Here is a 15,664-nt window from a genome sequence, read left to right on the forward strand (position 1 = left end):
GGCAACAATGTAATTTCAAGATAAGAGTAGAACAGAGAAGTAGCCTGTTCAGAGACGTGCGTTAAGGTTGACTGATAAAATAAGCAGCCAATCGTTAAACTGCAAAATGGGGCAACGATAGACCAATGAGATGATGAAGGGCGGATTTATCACGTGGACGCGTTGGTAAAGGTACTGGAAACTTTGCTTGGCTAGCTACATCAAGCTAACAATGACCGTGACACATGCATAATGTATAATTTCATTTAATTTTAGATGAACATAAAATAATCCTAGGATACTCCTACAAGTCTGGAATATATTGTATGTAGATATTAACTGTGCAATGCTAAATGTTGACAGCAGCGTAGCTAGCCAGTTAGCCAACTTGCTACAAAGTAAACACAACAGCAGACGACTATGTTAATGGTTTATCAAGGGATCTTGTCTAAATATCGTTTGATATTACATTAGCAGAGATGAAGAAATGGAACTGGCGTGAGAAAGGCAGGGACCGCAGGCGAAACGGTCACCGTTCCGACTGGCACAGGGACAACAGACACCGAACCCAAGAACAAAGGTATTTGCTAGCTAGCTAATGTTAGCTGGGTGCATAACAAAAAGAGGAAATACTTCAATCGAGGTGGACCCGTTTAACCTCCAACAACTCCGTTAAGACTGTAAACGTCCCGGTAGTTCTGTGGTTGATTGTATGATGACAATGTTGAGAATGTTATTTTAAGTCGTATCCCTCTGTAGGTACAGCGCTAGTGACGCAGGTCCCTCTCACAGAGACCCTCCGAGCGATTCTCACGCAGATGGGTCATCCTCATCTTCTTCCTCTTCAGCTCCAGGTCAGCCCCGTACAGGAGTTCCTTCTCAGACGCCATGCGAATAGACCTGCGTTGTTTAATTTCGTTCAAATTAAGTTAATAACGATATTCGACTCTGCTACCTACCCAAGTGTCAAGTGAAATCAAACTAGTCTTTTACCCAAACCTTTCCAGAGCTTCCGGGGTTCTACTTCGACCAGGAGAAGAACAGGTACTTTCGCTTGCTGCCTGGACACAACAACTGCAACCCTCTAACCAGAGAGCTGCTGCAGGAGAGGGAGATGGAGAAGCAGAGATCCAGGCTGCTCACGGAGGATGAGAAGCCCAGGAAGGTAGGTCGACTCTGGGTGTAAACATAGACTGCTGCTGGGGTACCGCTGAACGTGGGTGTTTCTGAACTGCCGTCCTCTGTTCAGAAAGCACCAAGGTCAGGCCTCAACTCCGCGTTGCTGTTGCAGAAAAGACACCTGGGGTTGATACCTGGAAGCTCCTATTGTAGGTACTGTATCAAATGAAAACACACACACATTCCGATTCAGAAGACTGAAAAGCAAATAACAAGTGTTTTCTTTTTTGTGTGTTTTCAGGTTGATCCACGAGGTGAAGGTGAGTGGAATGAGGCGACACAGGCTGGAGGTCCAGAGCTCAGACACCAACAGCCCCAACACGGACAACTTCAGACTCATAGTGGTGAGACGCCAAGACTAAAGGAGACACACATTTACATGTAGTCATTTAGCAGACGCTCTTATCCAGAGCGACTTACAGTAAGTACAGGGACATTCCCCCAAGGCAAGTAGGGTGAAGTGCCTTTCCCAGGAACACAACTTCATTTGGCATGGCCGGGAATCGAACCAGCAATCTTCATATTGGTAGCCCGATTCCCTAACCCCCCCCCCCCCCACACACACACACACACATACTCACACACACACACAGACACACACACACTGCTGTGCTCTGCTCAGTTTCCACTGGCTCTCGTGTGCTCAGGGGGACTCAGCGTGTGAGCGGGTGTTCACGGTCAACGACGTGTCCCATGGAGGTTGCAAGTACGGCATCATGAACTTCCAGGGCTGCAACCGCGGCTCCCTGTCTGTGGAGATGTGTGACAACCTGTACTTCACCAACCGCAAGGTGGGACCCCTATTATACTGTTGCTATGTAATTGCTCATGTATACCTGGGATCTAGCTGGGCATTGCTAGGTTATTATTGCTAAGTAATATGTCATTGGCACTCATTGTTCACCACACTTAATAATGTGTACTTTTGTTGTTTGTCTGTGTTTCAGGTGAACTCCATCTGCTGGGCATCCGTCACCCACTCAGACTCGCACGTCCTGTATCCTTAATGAAGCAGTCCTCTCGGTAGGCTTTCTTATTTCCGTGTTCATCCCTGTCAGGGCTCTTGTGGTGTTCCTTGACTGGACTCGTCAGGTTGTGTCTGGTGGGTATGGCAGAGACCCCTGGCTGTGTCAGCCTGCTACCTGCGTCTCTCTTCAGCAACTCCAACCCAGGTAAGACTACAGTTCCCATAGTGCATCTGTCTGTGGTTGTGTCAAGTCACCCTCTCACTGTCTTGCATCCATTGTTTAAGAGTTTAAAAGAGCCTGTAAAAAATGTCTACTCCGGTTTCTCCCACTTTGCTCCTCTTCTCCACCCGCTCCCTCATCCCTTCCTTCTCCTCCTCAGACCAGCCAGGGATGCTGTGCAGCTTTAAGATCTCCACAGCCTGGTCCTGTGCCTGGTGTCTCAACCCCCAGGCAGACAAGACCTTCAGCACAGGTCAGCTACGCACCCCTTCCCCTCACACACACACACACACACACACCCACCCACCCACCCACCCACCCACCCACCCACCCACCCACCCACCCACCCACCCACCCCTGTGTAAGTCTTGTGTAGTCAGAAACCAGCCTGGTCTGGAGAGTGATGACACTGTGACATGCTGTGGCAGGCCTCTCTCGTCGTGTCATCGTAACGGATGCCGTGACAGGCCGGAGGCAGACATACGGCATCGGCAGTGACGTGCTGGCTCAGCAGTTCGCTCTCAGGGTGAGTCTAAATATACCTTCAAAGAACACCCAACTCCTAGACTGTACATGTCGGAAGCTGTTGATGGAGAAAAAGTTCTGTCCATCTTTTCAGGAGCGGTGTGACTATTCAGTTGGGCTCTGGGTTTAGAAGTGTTAAGCAATCTGCGGATAAGAGAGAGAATCTAAACACACCTGACATGAATAATTGACCACGTCATACACACAGTGTCGGTAACAAAGTCCGTTTCCCTACCTGTACGTCCCTCCCTCCCGCCAGGCCCCGGTGCTGTTTAACGGCTGCCGCTCCGGGGAGATCTTCAGCATCGACCTGCGCCAGCGAGGCCGGCGGGACCACAGCTGGAAGGCCAGCCGCTTCCACCAGGACTCAGCCATCACCTCCGTACGCCTGCTGCAGGATGAGAACTACCTGCTGGCTGCAGACATGCTGGGCCAGGTCAGCCTGGCCACGCACCCACCACACCCCCTCTAGGACCAACCCTGTCTTAGTACCAACCCTGGACCCTTAGTACCAACCGTGGACCCTTAGTTCCAACCCTAGACCTACCCTGGACCTATATAGTACCAATATAATTTACAGGATGTTTGATTCTTTACATTTGATTCATTTAGCTGATGCCTTTATCCAAAGTAGACCTTCAATGCAACCATCACAACGTATTGACTTGAGCCACTGACAGGCTGTGATCTCTCTCCCGTGTTCAGATCAAGATGTGGGACGTTCGTGTGACCAGGCCGGTGCAGCAGTATAAGGGTCATCATAACGAACACGCCTACCTGCCCCTCCACGTCAACGAGCCTGAGGGGCTGCTGCTGGCAGGTAGGAACACACACACACACTTCCTACTGTCTTACAAACAAACTCGCAATCCCCTATTCTTTACTCTTCTGTCTTTCTCTCTCACGCACAATACTAGAACACTGTCCCTCAGACAGTTCCCAACACTGTACATGTGCTTTGTGAGCTCTCCCCTCTCACCTGTATACCTCTCTTCCGCTCTCTCTCCCTCCCGCTCTCTCTCTCTGTCTCTCTGTCTCCCTCCCGCTCTCTCTCTTTCTCTCTGTTTCTCTCTCTCTCGCTCCCGCTCTCTCTCTCTCTCTCTCCGTTTCTCTCTCTCTCCCTCCCGCTCTCTCTGTCTCTCTCTCCCTCTGGTCAGTGGGTCAGGACTGCTACACGCGTGTGTGGAGCCTGGGGGACGGCCAGCTGTTACGGACCATCCCATCCCCCCACCCCGCGGGGAAGGACCTGATCCCCAGCGTGGTGTTCTCCTCCCAGCTGGGGGGCCGCAGGGGCCTCCCCGGCCTCCTCATGGCCGTCAGACACGACCTCTACTACTTCCCCTACAACAGCGACTACCAGGAGGGGGGCGAGGGGCGGGGAGAGGGGCGGGCCGAGGGGCGGGCCGAGGGGCGGGCCGAGGGGCGGGCCGAGGGGCGGGCCTCCGTGTTTGCAGAGGCTGTGTGTTAGAACCGGGGGCCCTGGTCTGAGACAGGCCGCTCGCTGTCTTCTCTGAGAGATTCAAGGAGGAAGATGGGTCTAACGGAAGGGTCTCACTTAGACTTAGAAGGACTCTCCACTCGGGTCTGCCCTTGCTGTGAATATGGTTGGACAAGACTGGGATAAGACTGGCTGCCAGAAGGCTTATCCCTACTCTGGTGGCTGTGGCCTGGGTGGAGGCCTGGCTGCTGGTTGCTGTAGGCACAACCGTGGTGGAACCAAGCTAGCTGATTCCCTGTCAGGGCTCTCAGCAGTGGGTGAACCCAGATCGCTAGCCTGATGAAACACTTCCCCTCAAAGTGCAATTGATGATGTGGTCCTTTTGAGTTGATTTTCTGAAATGTTCTTCTGCGAGGAGCTGTTTTTGTACATAACGTTATGAATGATTCAATAATGATTCTAAAGTGTTTACGATAGACAGACAGTAAATTTTATATGATGTCATTGTCGTTTTTTGAAATGAATAAAACCTCCATGAATGAGGATGAATTTTTTTAAACCATACAGAGTATTCTACTTTCCTACGTAGACACACACACACACCTTGTTCAGCTTCTCCAGTTTATTACATGAGCATACAGAGTACGGTGATTGTGATATCTGATATGGGCCTTCTCTCCCCGTCTCCTTAAAGCACCAGTCTCTCAAGTTATAATGGCAACACAGCACTGACCGTGTCGAGACCTCGCTACGCCGTTCCAGTCGGTTACTTTACACATAAAAGCTTTATCTAACTGACAGTATATTAACCTGACTGAGATGATACTGTCATGATTATTCGCAGTTTATGATATACTTCAACGTGGATGAGTAAGGTAGAGGGTCCAGCCCTTTAGTGTTTTTGTCCTTCGTCGGTCTGTCCTGCCTCTACTGTGTTCCAGCCATCTCCCTTACAGTCCAATAACATAAACCAGTGGTAGTATAACATCTTAAAAACAATTTGACATTTAGAAAAAACTCACAAATTTCCCATAATAGTACTTTTGTTTCTCCCTCAATATATATATATATATATATATATGTATTATATATGTATATGCAATAACATTAAATTGACAAGCAGCAACAAAAGGCTACTCGACCATTCTTTAAACCCGTTTGAATGAAAGTAAATAGGTAGGCTAGTCGCTAAGCGTAGCGTGGAATGCATGAGCGCTCCGCAGACCGGGTGCTGCGCTGCCTCTTGTCCAGCCAGGCAGGGCCACAAGAGGCTGCTGCTGCCGGTGTGATCCTCCGGTGGGCTCTCTGACCAATGTCGTGTTAGTAGATTGTCAGGGAATTCTAGCTTTCTGTGCATCGACACAAACAGATTCGATGGGGCCGCAGGGAACATTCAGAATAGTGTCTGATCTCGTTATTTGAATCTCATTCCATTTTCTCTGTCACTATCGTTATGTGTTTGTGTAGCAGAGGCTAAGATGAATGAAGGCATGTGATGAAGGGGGGCAGGGGCTTTAAATAGTAGTGTCCCTACAAGTGTCCCTACGCTCCTTCTGAGGTGACTGGTAGTCTAGTCTGGGGCCAAACAGAGGGGTCTTCGCTCTGGACTGGGAGCCTGGGGCCAATCAAGCTCATCCTCCCCTCAGCCTAGCAGCCGTACCTAGTTATCACCTCTCCTTCTGTGTGAACAGGATACCATAGTGTATATGTGAGAAGTCGCCTTTAGCTAAAGATGTCACGTCTGCCCCCAAAGGCCTGAACAGAGAGAGCCAGATTGGTGGTGAGTTAACATCTGACAGTGCCAGCAGTTAGAGGTAACTTCCATCTTATCTTACTGGCTTACAAAGGCCCACAAAGAGAGAAGCACGAGGGGAGGGAAGGGGAGGGGGGGGGGGGGGTTCCAGGTGTCCATGGTGACATGAGGACTGTTCTTCGCTCTGTTCCCTTTCCTGCTAGAGCTCGGCAGGTTTCTGGAAGCATCCGTTACAGACCCGCACAGGGTGGTCCCAGCCCCTGGAGGGCACGGCGCGGCGCTCGGGGGAGCAGTCGTGGCACACGCCCTGGCCGCAGGCACGGCAGTGGTGGATGGAGAGACGGGCGGAGAAGGGCCGCTGGCACTCGCAGCAGCAGCGGATGTCCTGGTCCGGGACCCAGTACGCGGGCCGCGCTGCGTCCTTCACCAGGCCTGGGGGGAGGGAGGGTCACAGTTCAAAGAGCACAACGTCAGGAAGTGACACAGTGTCTCTGCAGATAGAGCGGGTGTTGGAGGGAGCTTGCGGTGCTGTTGGCAGGTGGGGTTGTGTGGAGACTCACCCAGGGGGATGTCTATAGCCGTGACCACTGCTCCCAGGGTGTTCTGAACCGCCTCCCCAACCCTCCTGGCTATCAGCGTACCCCCCTCCTCCTCCAACGCAGCCTCCAGCAGCTCTGCACACACACACACACACAAGCAGAAAACACAAGGATCAAAAAACTCCCTCAAAGTATTGGTTATTGATATTCAAGTTGGAGGAAAAAGTATGTGATAGAAAGGTAAAAACCTCCTATACACTGTTATATTGGTCCTGAGGTTAAACAGAAAACTTCTGACTTTACCAACTGTAATTTCATTCCCATAACAAGACGCTTTTACTAAAAGACTAGACTGAAATATTTCATATAGTGAGTACAGCTTCCTAGAAGTAATGTCGATTCTGATAATCAAGAACCAGAAAAGCACATGTCTAACAGTGTTCCACTGTTTGGTGCCACAGACCGGTCTGTGTAACCAAGATCTCAGCCACAACATCAGGACTCCAGACAGGCTGCTACGCGAGGAGCGTCCTACCTGTGGGGATGCCTCTGTTGTGGAAGCAGGCGTCACAGACCCTGACGGGGGCCAGACCCCAGCCCCTCTCCGGGACAGGGCGGGTCTTGGACGAGCAGGCGTCGCAGAAGCCCTCCCCACAGGCACGGCAGTGGTGCTTGTTGTCGTTCTCCTGGAACACCTCGCCGCACGTGTGGCATTTCTACACGGACGGACGGACACAGTCATCTTCAATGGCATCAGTGTTTGGTGTACATGGTGTGTGTGTGTGTGTGTGCCCTCACCTGGATGAGAGAGTTGGATTTCCAGTAGGCCGGAGCGATCTGGTCCGTGAGCCAGGAGGTGACAGCCTTGGCAGGCTTGACGCTCAGCTCAGACACAGACTGGGAGATGTAGCTGACCCCGTCCAGCAACCTCTGGGCTGCATTGTTGTTGTCTTTCAGGAACCCGTCAGACTGGGAGAGAGAGGGGGGGTGAGAGAGGAGGAGAGAGAGAGGGGGAGAGAGACAGAGAGAGAGACGGAGAGAGAGAGAGAGAGAGAGAGAGAGAGAGAGAGAGAGAGAGAGAGAGAAGAATACAGTAAACATGATGTTGATTGGCAGATGCTTTTGTATCGCTAATGACACCATGATTTTGTCTGGGCCCTTTAGCTGCCAGATGTATTCTTAGACGCCAAAGAGGGCAGGATCTTTGGGATCTTACCCCGGGCCATATGTGCTGGATCTCAGTCCTGACCACTGTGTCCACTGGGTCCTGGTTCCCATACCAGTACTGTCTGCTTCTGAAGATCACCCCACAGTTTGGACACTCAATCACATACCTGTTCAATAAAGCATGCAGTCAGTTTTACTCTTATGGAGGGAAAATGTTGCCATTCGCTTCCCTTTATAAAAGGCGATGTTTGCTTTTCTAATGCCTTCACGTTGAGAGTGGGAAAATCTTTTCAATCCTTACCCAGACCAGGCGTAGATGGCCAGACCAAACCAAGGGGAGTCAGAGGAAGCTGTCGTCTTGGGAACCACAATCACCTCCTTCCCTCCCTCGTAGCAGGCCTGACAAGTCGAGCACAGAGATTCTGATTGGTGGCAGGTTAATGCACTGTAAAACTGTCTTATCAAATTTAAATGCAAAAATAGAGCTTGCTGATCCTTTAAACAAGTACAGTTGCTTGCCAGTGCAATAAAGAAATTTCACTTGATACAATTTCTTAAAATAAGTCACTAAATAAGCCATTCATACTAGACACAAGTCCAAAAAAACAAGATTATCACACTCAGTTAGATGTATCACCCTCAGTTTTTGCAGTGTGTGTGTGTTGGTGAGGGTCTGATCCTACCTTGCAGGTGTAAATGCGATTATCATACTGTGCGGAGTAACGGCAGCGATGTTTGGCCCTGTGATCCACGTCTTCCTTCAGGTGGTTCATGCTGTTCTTACAGCCAGACCTGACACACAGGGAGAAACACACGCACACTGACCAACCTGGCAGAGGGATCGACGGCCAAAAGATCCAACTAGAAGGGATGGGTATGGCTCTGTGGTAGAACATTTGAGTGCAGTTGCAGGTTCAAATCAAATAATGACTAATTTTTTAGGAGTGAGCGGGGCAGTGAGTGCAGCTTGCCTAAGGCCCAGCAAGATAGACACTCACCCACAGCTGAGACAAAGGCTAGAGCAGGTGAAGTATTCATCTGGGAAGAAGGAGTTGCTGGCCAGGTGCTCGTCTGGGATATCCCCACTGAAGCGTTCACTCAGCGCCTGACAAGGATAAGACACAGTGAACCATCAACACTCCAATATCCACATCTCTGTCACTCGCAAAAACAAATCAACGGTATTCTCATCATATATTCTCCAATCACCAAATCCTTTCACACACAACGTGCACAAGCACCCACACACACACAGGCTTACCTGCAGGGCCTTGTATATGACGCTAGCAGAGCGCGGGGAGCGGGTGGTGTTGTTGTCCAGCTGTTGCTCCAGACTCCGGAGCAGGCCACTGAAGTCTGTAGGAGGGTTGTAGGTTCGAGTCCCACGGTATTGGATGGAACTAAAGGCTTCTGGAAAGAGACCCAGCTTCCTGAAACGCTCCTGGAGAAGACGCTCAGCCGACTCGGACGGCTTGTCTGGAGGGAGGGAGGGAGGGAGGGAGGGAGGGAGGGAGGGAGGGAGGGAGGGAGGGAGGGAGGGAGGGAGGGAGGGAGGGAGGGAGGGAGGGAGGGAGGGAGGGAGGGAGGGAGGGAGGGAGGGAGGGAGGGAGGGAGGGAGGGAGGGAGGGAGGGAGGGAGGGAGGGAGGGAGGGAGGGAGGGAGGGAGGTCTTCATCAAGAGGAGTCTTCATCAAGCAGTATTCAATAAATCAGCCCTGTGGGTCTTGCTTCAGAGTGTCTGGTACCTGAGCCCAGTAGCTTGGTATGAACAGTCTCGTGGAAGATGATGACAGCGGGGCCCAGGGTGGACAGAGGGACGTCCAGTCCACAGCGGGCCGTGGTGGCCTTCAGCTCCCTGGTGAAGTGCTTCAGGTAGGCGTCCGAAGCGTCGCCAAGGAACTTGAAGAGGTCGTCATGGAGACGGTCGGCGTGGGTACGGTAGATGACCAGGTCGGAGATGGCCAGGACTTTGAGGAGCAGGCGGGTACGCTGGCCCTGGTTGCTTCCTGTTGACCGATTACAAGGAACACTCGAAAGTCGTCTCACCCTGTTAAGATCTCTACTGTAATACAGTGTTTATGAGTTAACATGGCTCCTCCATCTGTGTTCCTTACCTGATCCAAGCAGGCCTTCTGTGTCAATGACCACAACCCTGTGGATGGGATCCATGGCTGCCCACACCCCCACCGTGCAAGACTCCTGGGTTGGGGAGGTCTTGAACACCTCCCTGCCCAGGAAGAAGGTATGGTTAAGCGTATGGGACTTCCCTTCTCCAGTGTTCCCAAAGATGGAGACCACCTTTAGGAGCTCATCCGGCATGCAGCCCAGTCTGCTCACAAAGTCCTCCTCATCGTTCAGCTGGAGGAAGAGAGCAGGAAGTATTCATCAATCTGAAACGGCTGCTCTGAATCATCACCGTGAACTGGGCCTCCAGCAATGATCTTGTGCCTCGCCGTCGCTTACCTGCATCTCCTCCTTCTCATCAACCAGGAGGAAGCTGCACACCTTCTCCAGTTTGGCCTTCAGGGCCTCCATCTCTCCATCCCCAGCTGTCAGACTCCTGTCCTGGGCCGAGTTGACCGGAGGGTAGGGGGTGAGACGGTGCTTCCTCTTGTTCACTCCGCTGTGGGTGCGTTTCTGGCAGTCCAGACACAGGTTGATCTTACAGCCCTGGCAGCGAACCACTGCTCGAAGCCGGCCACCGTTTACCACCAGGCCCCCGTCCCCCTTGCAGGAGTCACAAAAGGGGACGTGGCCCGGGGCGATGCGGACCCTGTCGTGGTTCTTCATGCGTTCCTGTCGATGGAGCTCCAGCTCACAACGGACACACTGCAGGCTGCCGCACTCGTCGCACTCGAACGCAGCTTCATCGGAGCCGCCGCAGGCATAGCTCTCCTGACAAACCAGGATGCCGTTCACGTCCTTGTCTAGAGGTGGACCTTGTCCGCTCATCTCTAGTCTAGCTCAGAAAGCTCTGTTGCAATTATAACCCGGCTTGAATTGTTGCTGTGAGGTGTTTAAAAAAAAAATTGTTTTAAGTACACAGCTTGCAAAATCGTTTTTTTTACTATGAATAAAACCGTTGATAAATCCTCTTAGCTGGGCAGCCAAATGAATTTGAATTCCCTAACCTAATTCCCGTTATGCCCTTCAAACACTCACTCAATGTATTGTCAAAAATGAAGGACTGGCTTGAAGCTAAGATTAAATATTCAGATATGAACTGAGAATGGCATGCTCGAGTGTGCTAGATGCTACTCAGCATATTTAACGATAAAGCAAAGCCAACTCGCTGGCATACAGACATCGTTGTCAAGATAAGTAGGTAAAAAAGATCATGTATTACTGGCAAGCGGAGTGAAGAGTTTCGCAATTGTTTACCAACAACATCAAACACTAGTCACTAGTGCTTAATCACTAGTATCACATCACTAGTACCTAAAATTAGATCTAAGTGGGTCTGTGAAAATCCTCCAGTAGAACATAAGACGATGCGGTGACTAGCTCTTACTATTCCATTTCCTCAACACACAAAATGTACATTTAATAAGATTCAACCCACAAGCAACCTTGATGTAGCAACAACCATTGACCTAGCTTATTGGTAGCGGGTTAGCTTGCTGGTTAGCTAGCCAGTTGTACCGACACAACGCATCGCCCCTCAACCAAAAATGTTGCTACAGTAGACGAATATATGTCAACCTTTTAATCGAATCACAAAGCTTTAAAATAGTACTGTTTGGAAAGATAAAGACGCCGTTATTTTGGTGGCTGTAATGGATAATTTCGGTACCCGACAGCTGGATCTTTTTGGATGTTGTTGCCAGTTTACATCAGCTGATCGGCTTGTTTTCATCCAAGGTCTACGAGGTCAAAGGTAGCCTAACTTAACCCACGCGGTGTTCTGGGAAATGTAGTATTATCAGTCGTAGTAGTGACGTTACATGAAAGACTATAGAATAATTTTACAAATACACACATTTTACCATCATGTATTTATTCTGGAGTATGCTTCTTGATCTTACAGACACACTTTTTTGATTAATAAAATCAACGTCCGTAAAGAAAAACTTAATGAGACTTCATTCCACAGAATGCACTGTACATTTATACATTTCGGAAAGAAGGTCAACCAGCTTTTCTCATTTATTCTGCCCTAGTTTGAGTCACGGAATATCAATATTTTGGTCGATTTCCTTGCCTTTTTATTCCAGCGTAAGCAAATACTTCAGTAAGATGTGTTAGCTGGTGAGAGCTACAGTTATAGTGAGCTTGTCTTGTAGCTTTACTTGCAAGTTGGAGCTCGAGCTAGCCACCGTGTGCACACGCCAAACCTGACATCCCGTACTAGCTAGTTAGCGATAGTGTATTGTGAACCCTTAAAATTTCAGTATGGAAGAAGAGGTTTTCAGCGACATCGATGGGAAAATCATATCTCTTGACTGCCAAAGCCACTCAAGCTTTTGTAGGGAATTCACAATCAGCGCGGCCAAAGTGTCCATAGGCAAAATAATGGTGTACACCTGCGCCGTGTGGCTCTTTGCTTACACCGTTTTTTTCTTCACAGAGGTAAGGTTTGATTACCGAATAGTATTAGACTTCCATCTGTGCATTCACATATGTGGCAATAAGGGAGAATAACTCATCCAGTGCCGCTTGGTTAGCAGACGCAACGGATCTAATTATTTCAGGGGTCGTATTGCGTTTGGGATTTAGTTTCATTTAACTGGACCTAATGCCGTCACTAAAGTAACTTTTTTCCTGTCATCCTCTCGTCATTCCAGAATACTACTGTTTTATCCAGTGCCATAGTAGTCACACTAGTTGGAATGATGGTTCACATCCATTTTGTGAAAATTGATCACGAGACCTTACTCATCGTCGGCTCCTTGGGTGTCCAAGTGTCTTCCAGCTATGCTTCTGGCCGGGAAAGCACCACCTTCATAGAGATGAGCAAAATCAAAGACATAGTTATCAATGAAGCCGTTCACATGGTAAGGTGAAGCTAGCCAACTCTAATAATTCTCTTTATTCAAGTATAATTATCTTGATTAACTCATGGACAGATGACATCAGCAGCTCCCTCAACCTTTAAGAACGGTTGGATAAGTGTTTTTTGATCATCTTTTGTTTCAGCAAAGCATCATCTATTACCTGTGCATCCTTCTGAAGGATTCCTCCAACCCTGAAGCTGTGTCTAGCGTGGTGCCATTGTTTCAGGTGAGCTTTGCAGAGGACTACTGAACCTGTTTTGATTGTTTTAAGGTCCTGTTCTGGGGAGTCTTTGCCCTAAGATTGCAAAACTTCACCCTTCACTTTGGAATCTTACTCCACATCTAAAATCCTGTTTTAATTATAGACTATTTTCTTCTAGAGTTCAAAGCCACGACTGAACTGCCTGGTGAAAGTATACAAGAGCTGTCAGGAGATTCTTGCCTGTCCTGATAGTCTTGACAACAAAGCTGCTTAACTGCCATTGTTTCAGGTCATGCTACATATTTGTAATTTGTTTTTTTCCCATGTTGCCATTTTCACTGCACAAAAAGAAATACATTTGTTTATACAAGTATGTTTTCAAATTGATGGATGACATTTTCCTTGAATGGGAACTATTTAAAACAATAGTTGTTACTTATTGCCAACATTCATTGTAGACTATGCCTATAAGAAGCTGTCCAATAAGATACATGCTGTAGACAATGACTGTCCAACTTTAAACTATACTGCTATTTAAGGGCTTGGCCCGATTTATTTTGCTAGATCTTATTGTGTATAACATTTTGTACTCATTTAATACTGTATGGAAAGTGGATGATATTATTCATCCAAATCATTTAATGGATTTCATCATTTGAGATGAAGATTGTTTCATCCATCACTATCCATTAATTGAATAAACTGCTCTAAACCCTTATTTTCCTACGTTGTATATTTTATTGCCAGTAGAGGGCAGCACTGACAACTCAGAGTAACTCTCACAACTCTGAGCCAGGTTTTTCCTTTTGACTCACTAATGAAATCTGTTCTTATTCTTCATGTTTTTATTTTTGTATGCCTTCAAATGGTCAAACGTATCTCTGACTAACATTATTTGGGGTCCAAATCAACCCCTTTGGTGCTCCAGTTTAAATCCTTTGAGATTCAACTATTTGGGACGGATTTCTACGTAGTGGGGAAAATGCAACTTAATTTTCTAGGAAAATGGATATTTCCAATCAGGTCTGACAGTAAAGTAGGACTTCAGATTACGTTTTTGAATCAATAAGGTTGACTTGAAGTATAGCTGATATAATCCCATTGGAATATCACAATTATTAATGCATTTATTTATCAGATATTTTTATCCAAAGCAATATACATGGGAGGATTTGAACCATCATCTTCCTGATCTGCAGTCAAATGTTTAAACTGAGCTATACACTATATCAAAAGCACTACTGACATTCAATTTTGAAGGTTTAGTTTAACACCAGAAACTTCTGAGAGGTTGAGGGCTATAGAGCTTTAAAACATCAGTAGAATCAGAATCAGAAGGGATTTTATTCGCCATGAATGTTTGCACAAACAAGGAATTTACTTTGGCAGGGAGGTGCATACATTAAACATATAGGAATATTGAAACTTAAATATGTGGACTAACTATACAAAAGGAGCAAAGTCTAGCTATAACTAAAGGGGGGTCTAGCTAGTATTAAGGGGAATAAAATATAAGTAGTCATAATTTACCATCTAACCTAAATAAACAGATAGTGCAAATAGTTAGTGCAAGAGAACCATAGCCAATACTTTTGTGCTCGTGTTTTCAATTATGGTTTGCACATGATGATGCTTCAATATTGCATAAAAGACCATCATGATTCAATGAACATGGAGTTATATACTAATATCAAGGATATTGCACAATATTGTCCTACATAGTTAATAATTTAGAAAGGTCTGGAGTCATTTAACAAAGCTTTCTGTGACAGTTGAGTGAATCACTTTCAGTCTTGCACGTCTTATGATTTAACCACCGTTGAAATAACCCTTGATTTATTGCTTCCTCGAAGTCTGTTTGTCTAAAGGCACAGTGGTTATTCAGGTTTAGCTATTGCTTTAAAAGCTACGTTGATAGCTTTACTCTTCATGGGGGTTATATATATCTGCAGGTTAGCTCTCAGTTTAAGGGCATCTCCTCAGCGACAAATCTGACAACAAAACGGAATAAAGAACAAAGTGAGGGACGGGAACCAGTTCAACCTCAGTTTAAAGTTCAGGAAACTGGTTCATCTCTAAGTAGGAACTCTTGGGCTTTTCCCCTCCTTCCTGACAGCCATTTGTGGACCCTTCTCCCCGGCCACCAAAACAAGCAGTGGGGTGTGATTTCAGAGGAACCCTTGTTTCCCTGCCCTCTTGATTGAATAATGGTCCCGGCCAGAGGTGTGAAACAGGGAGGCACCAAGCCCAGAGGCGACAACCAGACCAGCGAGGGAGGGGAACGATGACCCCCCCCACACCTCAGGGCCCCATAAAACTAAAGAGCAGGGCCAGACCACAAATCAACCCCGGTGGGGGGGTCTGGATGGGGAAGAGCTCTCCCCAGTAGGAGGTAGAGCAGTATGGTTAATTACCATAATCCCCCCCCCCTGTTGCTGATTAGGAGGGCTCATATTACCCATAAAGTCACGTGACTGGGAGAACAGTGGAGTGTTATCTTATCCACATGTTCTGTTGTAAGGTGTTGGTTACAGGAGAAGGAAAACCCTTAACCTTGTTAGCAGGTTATTTGAAAACCTGATATTTTTGGATACTTTCATGGTATTGTGTTGGACTGATGGATTGATGGGTGGATGATGTTGTTGCAGTCTGAAAGCCTGAGGGTTGGGTTGAGGTGAGAGGGTTAGCACCCAGCCGAGCAG

The 15,664-nt window shown here is 47.9% G+C and overlaps 3 protein-coding genes across 5 annotated transcripts; 2 read left to right on the forward strand and 1 right to left on the reverse strand.

The window, feature by feature from the left end:
- The first annotated feature begins 212 nt into the window (after window positions 1-212).
- Window positions 213-4,338, forward strand: wdr21 (WD repeat domain 21). The gene is made up of 14 exons (XM_084700281.1): window positions 213-233; window positions 454-559; window positions 739-833; window positions 987-1,144; window positions 1,229-1,311; window positions 1,400-1,502; window positions 1,806-1,949; window positions 2,106-2,155; window positions 2,251-2,330; window positions 2,506-2,598; window positions 2,774-2,871; window positions 3,130-3,306; window positions 3,576-3,690; window positions 4,028-4,338. Exons 2-14 carry the CDS (start codon window positions 459-461, stop codon window positions 4,336-4,338), a joined length of 1,608 nt encoding a protein of 535 aa, XP_084556407.1. The 5' UTR covers window positions 213-233; window positions 454-458.
- A 574-nt stretch (window positions 4,339-4,912) lies between these two features.
- zfyve1 (zinc finger, FYVE domain containing 1) lies at window positions 4,913-11,629 on the reverse strand. 3 transcript variants are annotated; one of them, XM_084700662.1, is made up of 13 exons: window positions 11,560-11,625; window positions 10,230-10,772; window positions 9,881-10,124; window positions 9,512-9,772; window positions 9,029-9,243; window positions 8,766-8,872; window positions 8,451-8,649; window positions 8,069-8,166; window positions 7,817-7,934; window positions 7,399-7,569; window positions 7,136-7,316; window positions 6,622-6,735; window positions 4,913-6,493 (listed from the first exon to the last, which is right to left on the reverse strand). In XM_084700662.1, the coding sequence occupies exons 2-13, from the start codon at window positions 10,716-10,718 to the stop codon at window positions 6,261-6,263; spliced, it is 2,430 nt and encodes an 809-aa protein (XP_084556788.1). In that variant the 5' UTR covers window positions 10,719-10,772; window positions 11,560-11,625; the 3' UTR covers window positions 4,913-6,260. The 3 variants fall into 3 exon arrangements, with proteins under 3 accessions (XP_084556788.1, XP_084556789.1, XP_084556790.1); XM_084700663.1 differs by having other exon boundaries at window positions 8,451-8,559; window positions 10,230-11,628; XM_084700664.1 differs by lacking the exons at window positions 4,913-6,493; window positions 6,622-6,735 and having other exon boundaries at window positions 7,223-7,569; window positions 10,230-11,629.
- A 220-nt stretch (window positions 11,630-11,849) lies between these two features.
- On the forward strand, window positions 11,850-13,673 carry pigh (phosphatidylinositol glycan anchor biosynthesis, class H). Its single transcript, XM_084700665.1, has 4 exons — window positions 11,850-12,335; window positions 12,551-12,760; window positions 12,903-12,986; window positions 13,141-13,673. The coding sequence occupies exons 1-4, from the start codon at window positions 12,159-12,161 to the stop codon at window positions 13,234-13,236; spliced, it is 567 nt and encodes a 188-aa protein (XP_084556791.1). The 5' UTR covers window positions 11,850-12,158; the 3' UTR covers window positions 13,237-13,673.
- The last annotated feature ends 1,991 nt before the right edge of the window (window positions 13,674-15,664 follow it).

The sequence above is a fragment of the Hypomesus nipponensis genome, chromosome 6, assembly GCF_054491055.1.
Source record: "Hypomesus nipponensis isolate SF chromosome 6, ASM5449105v1, whole genome shotgun sequence".
In the NCBI taxonomy this organism is placed as follows: Eukaryota; Metazoa; Chordata; class Actinopteri; order Osmeriformes; family Osmeridae; genus Hypomesus; species Hypomesus nipponensis.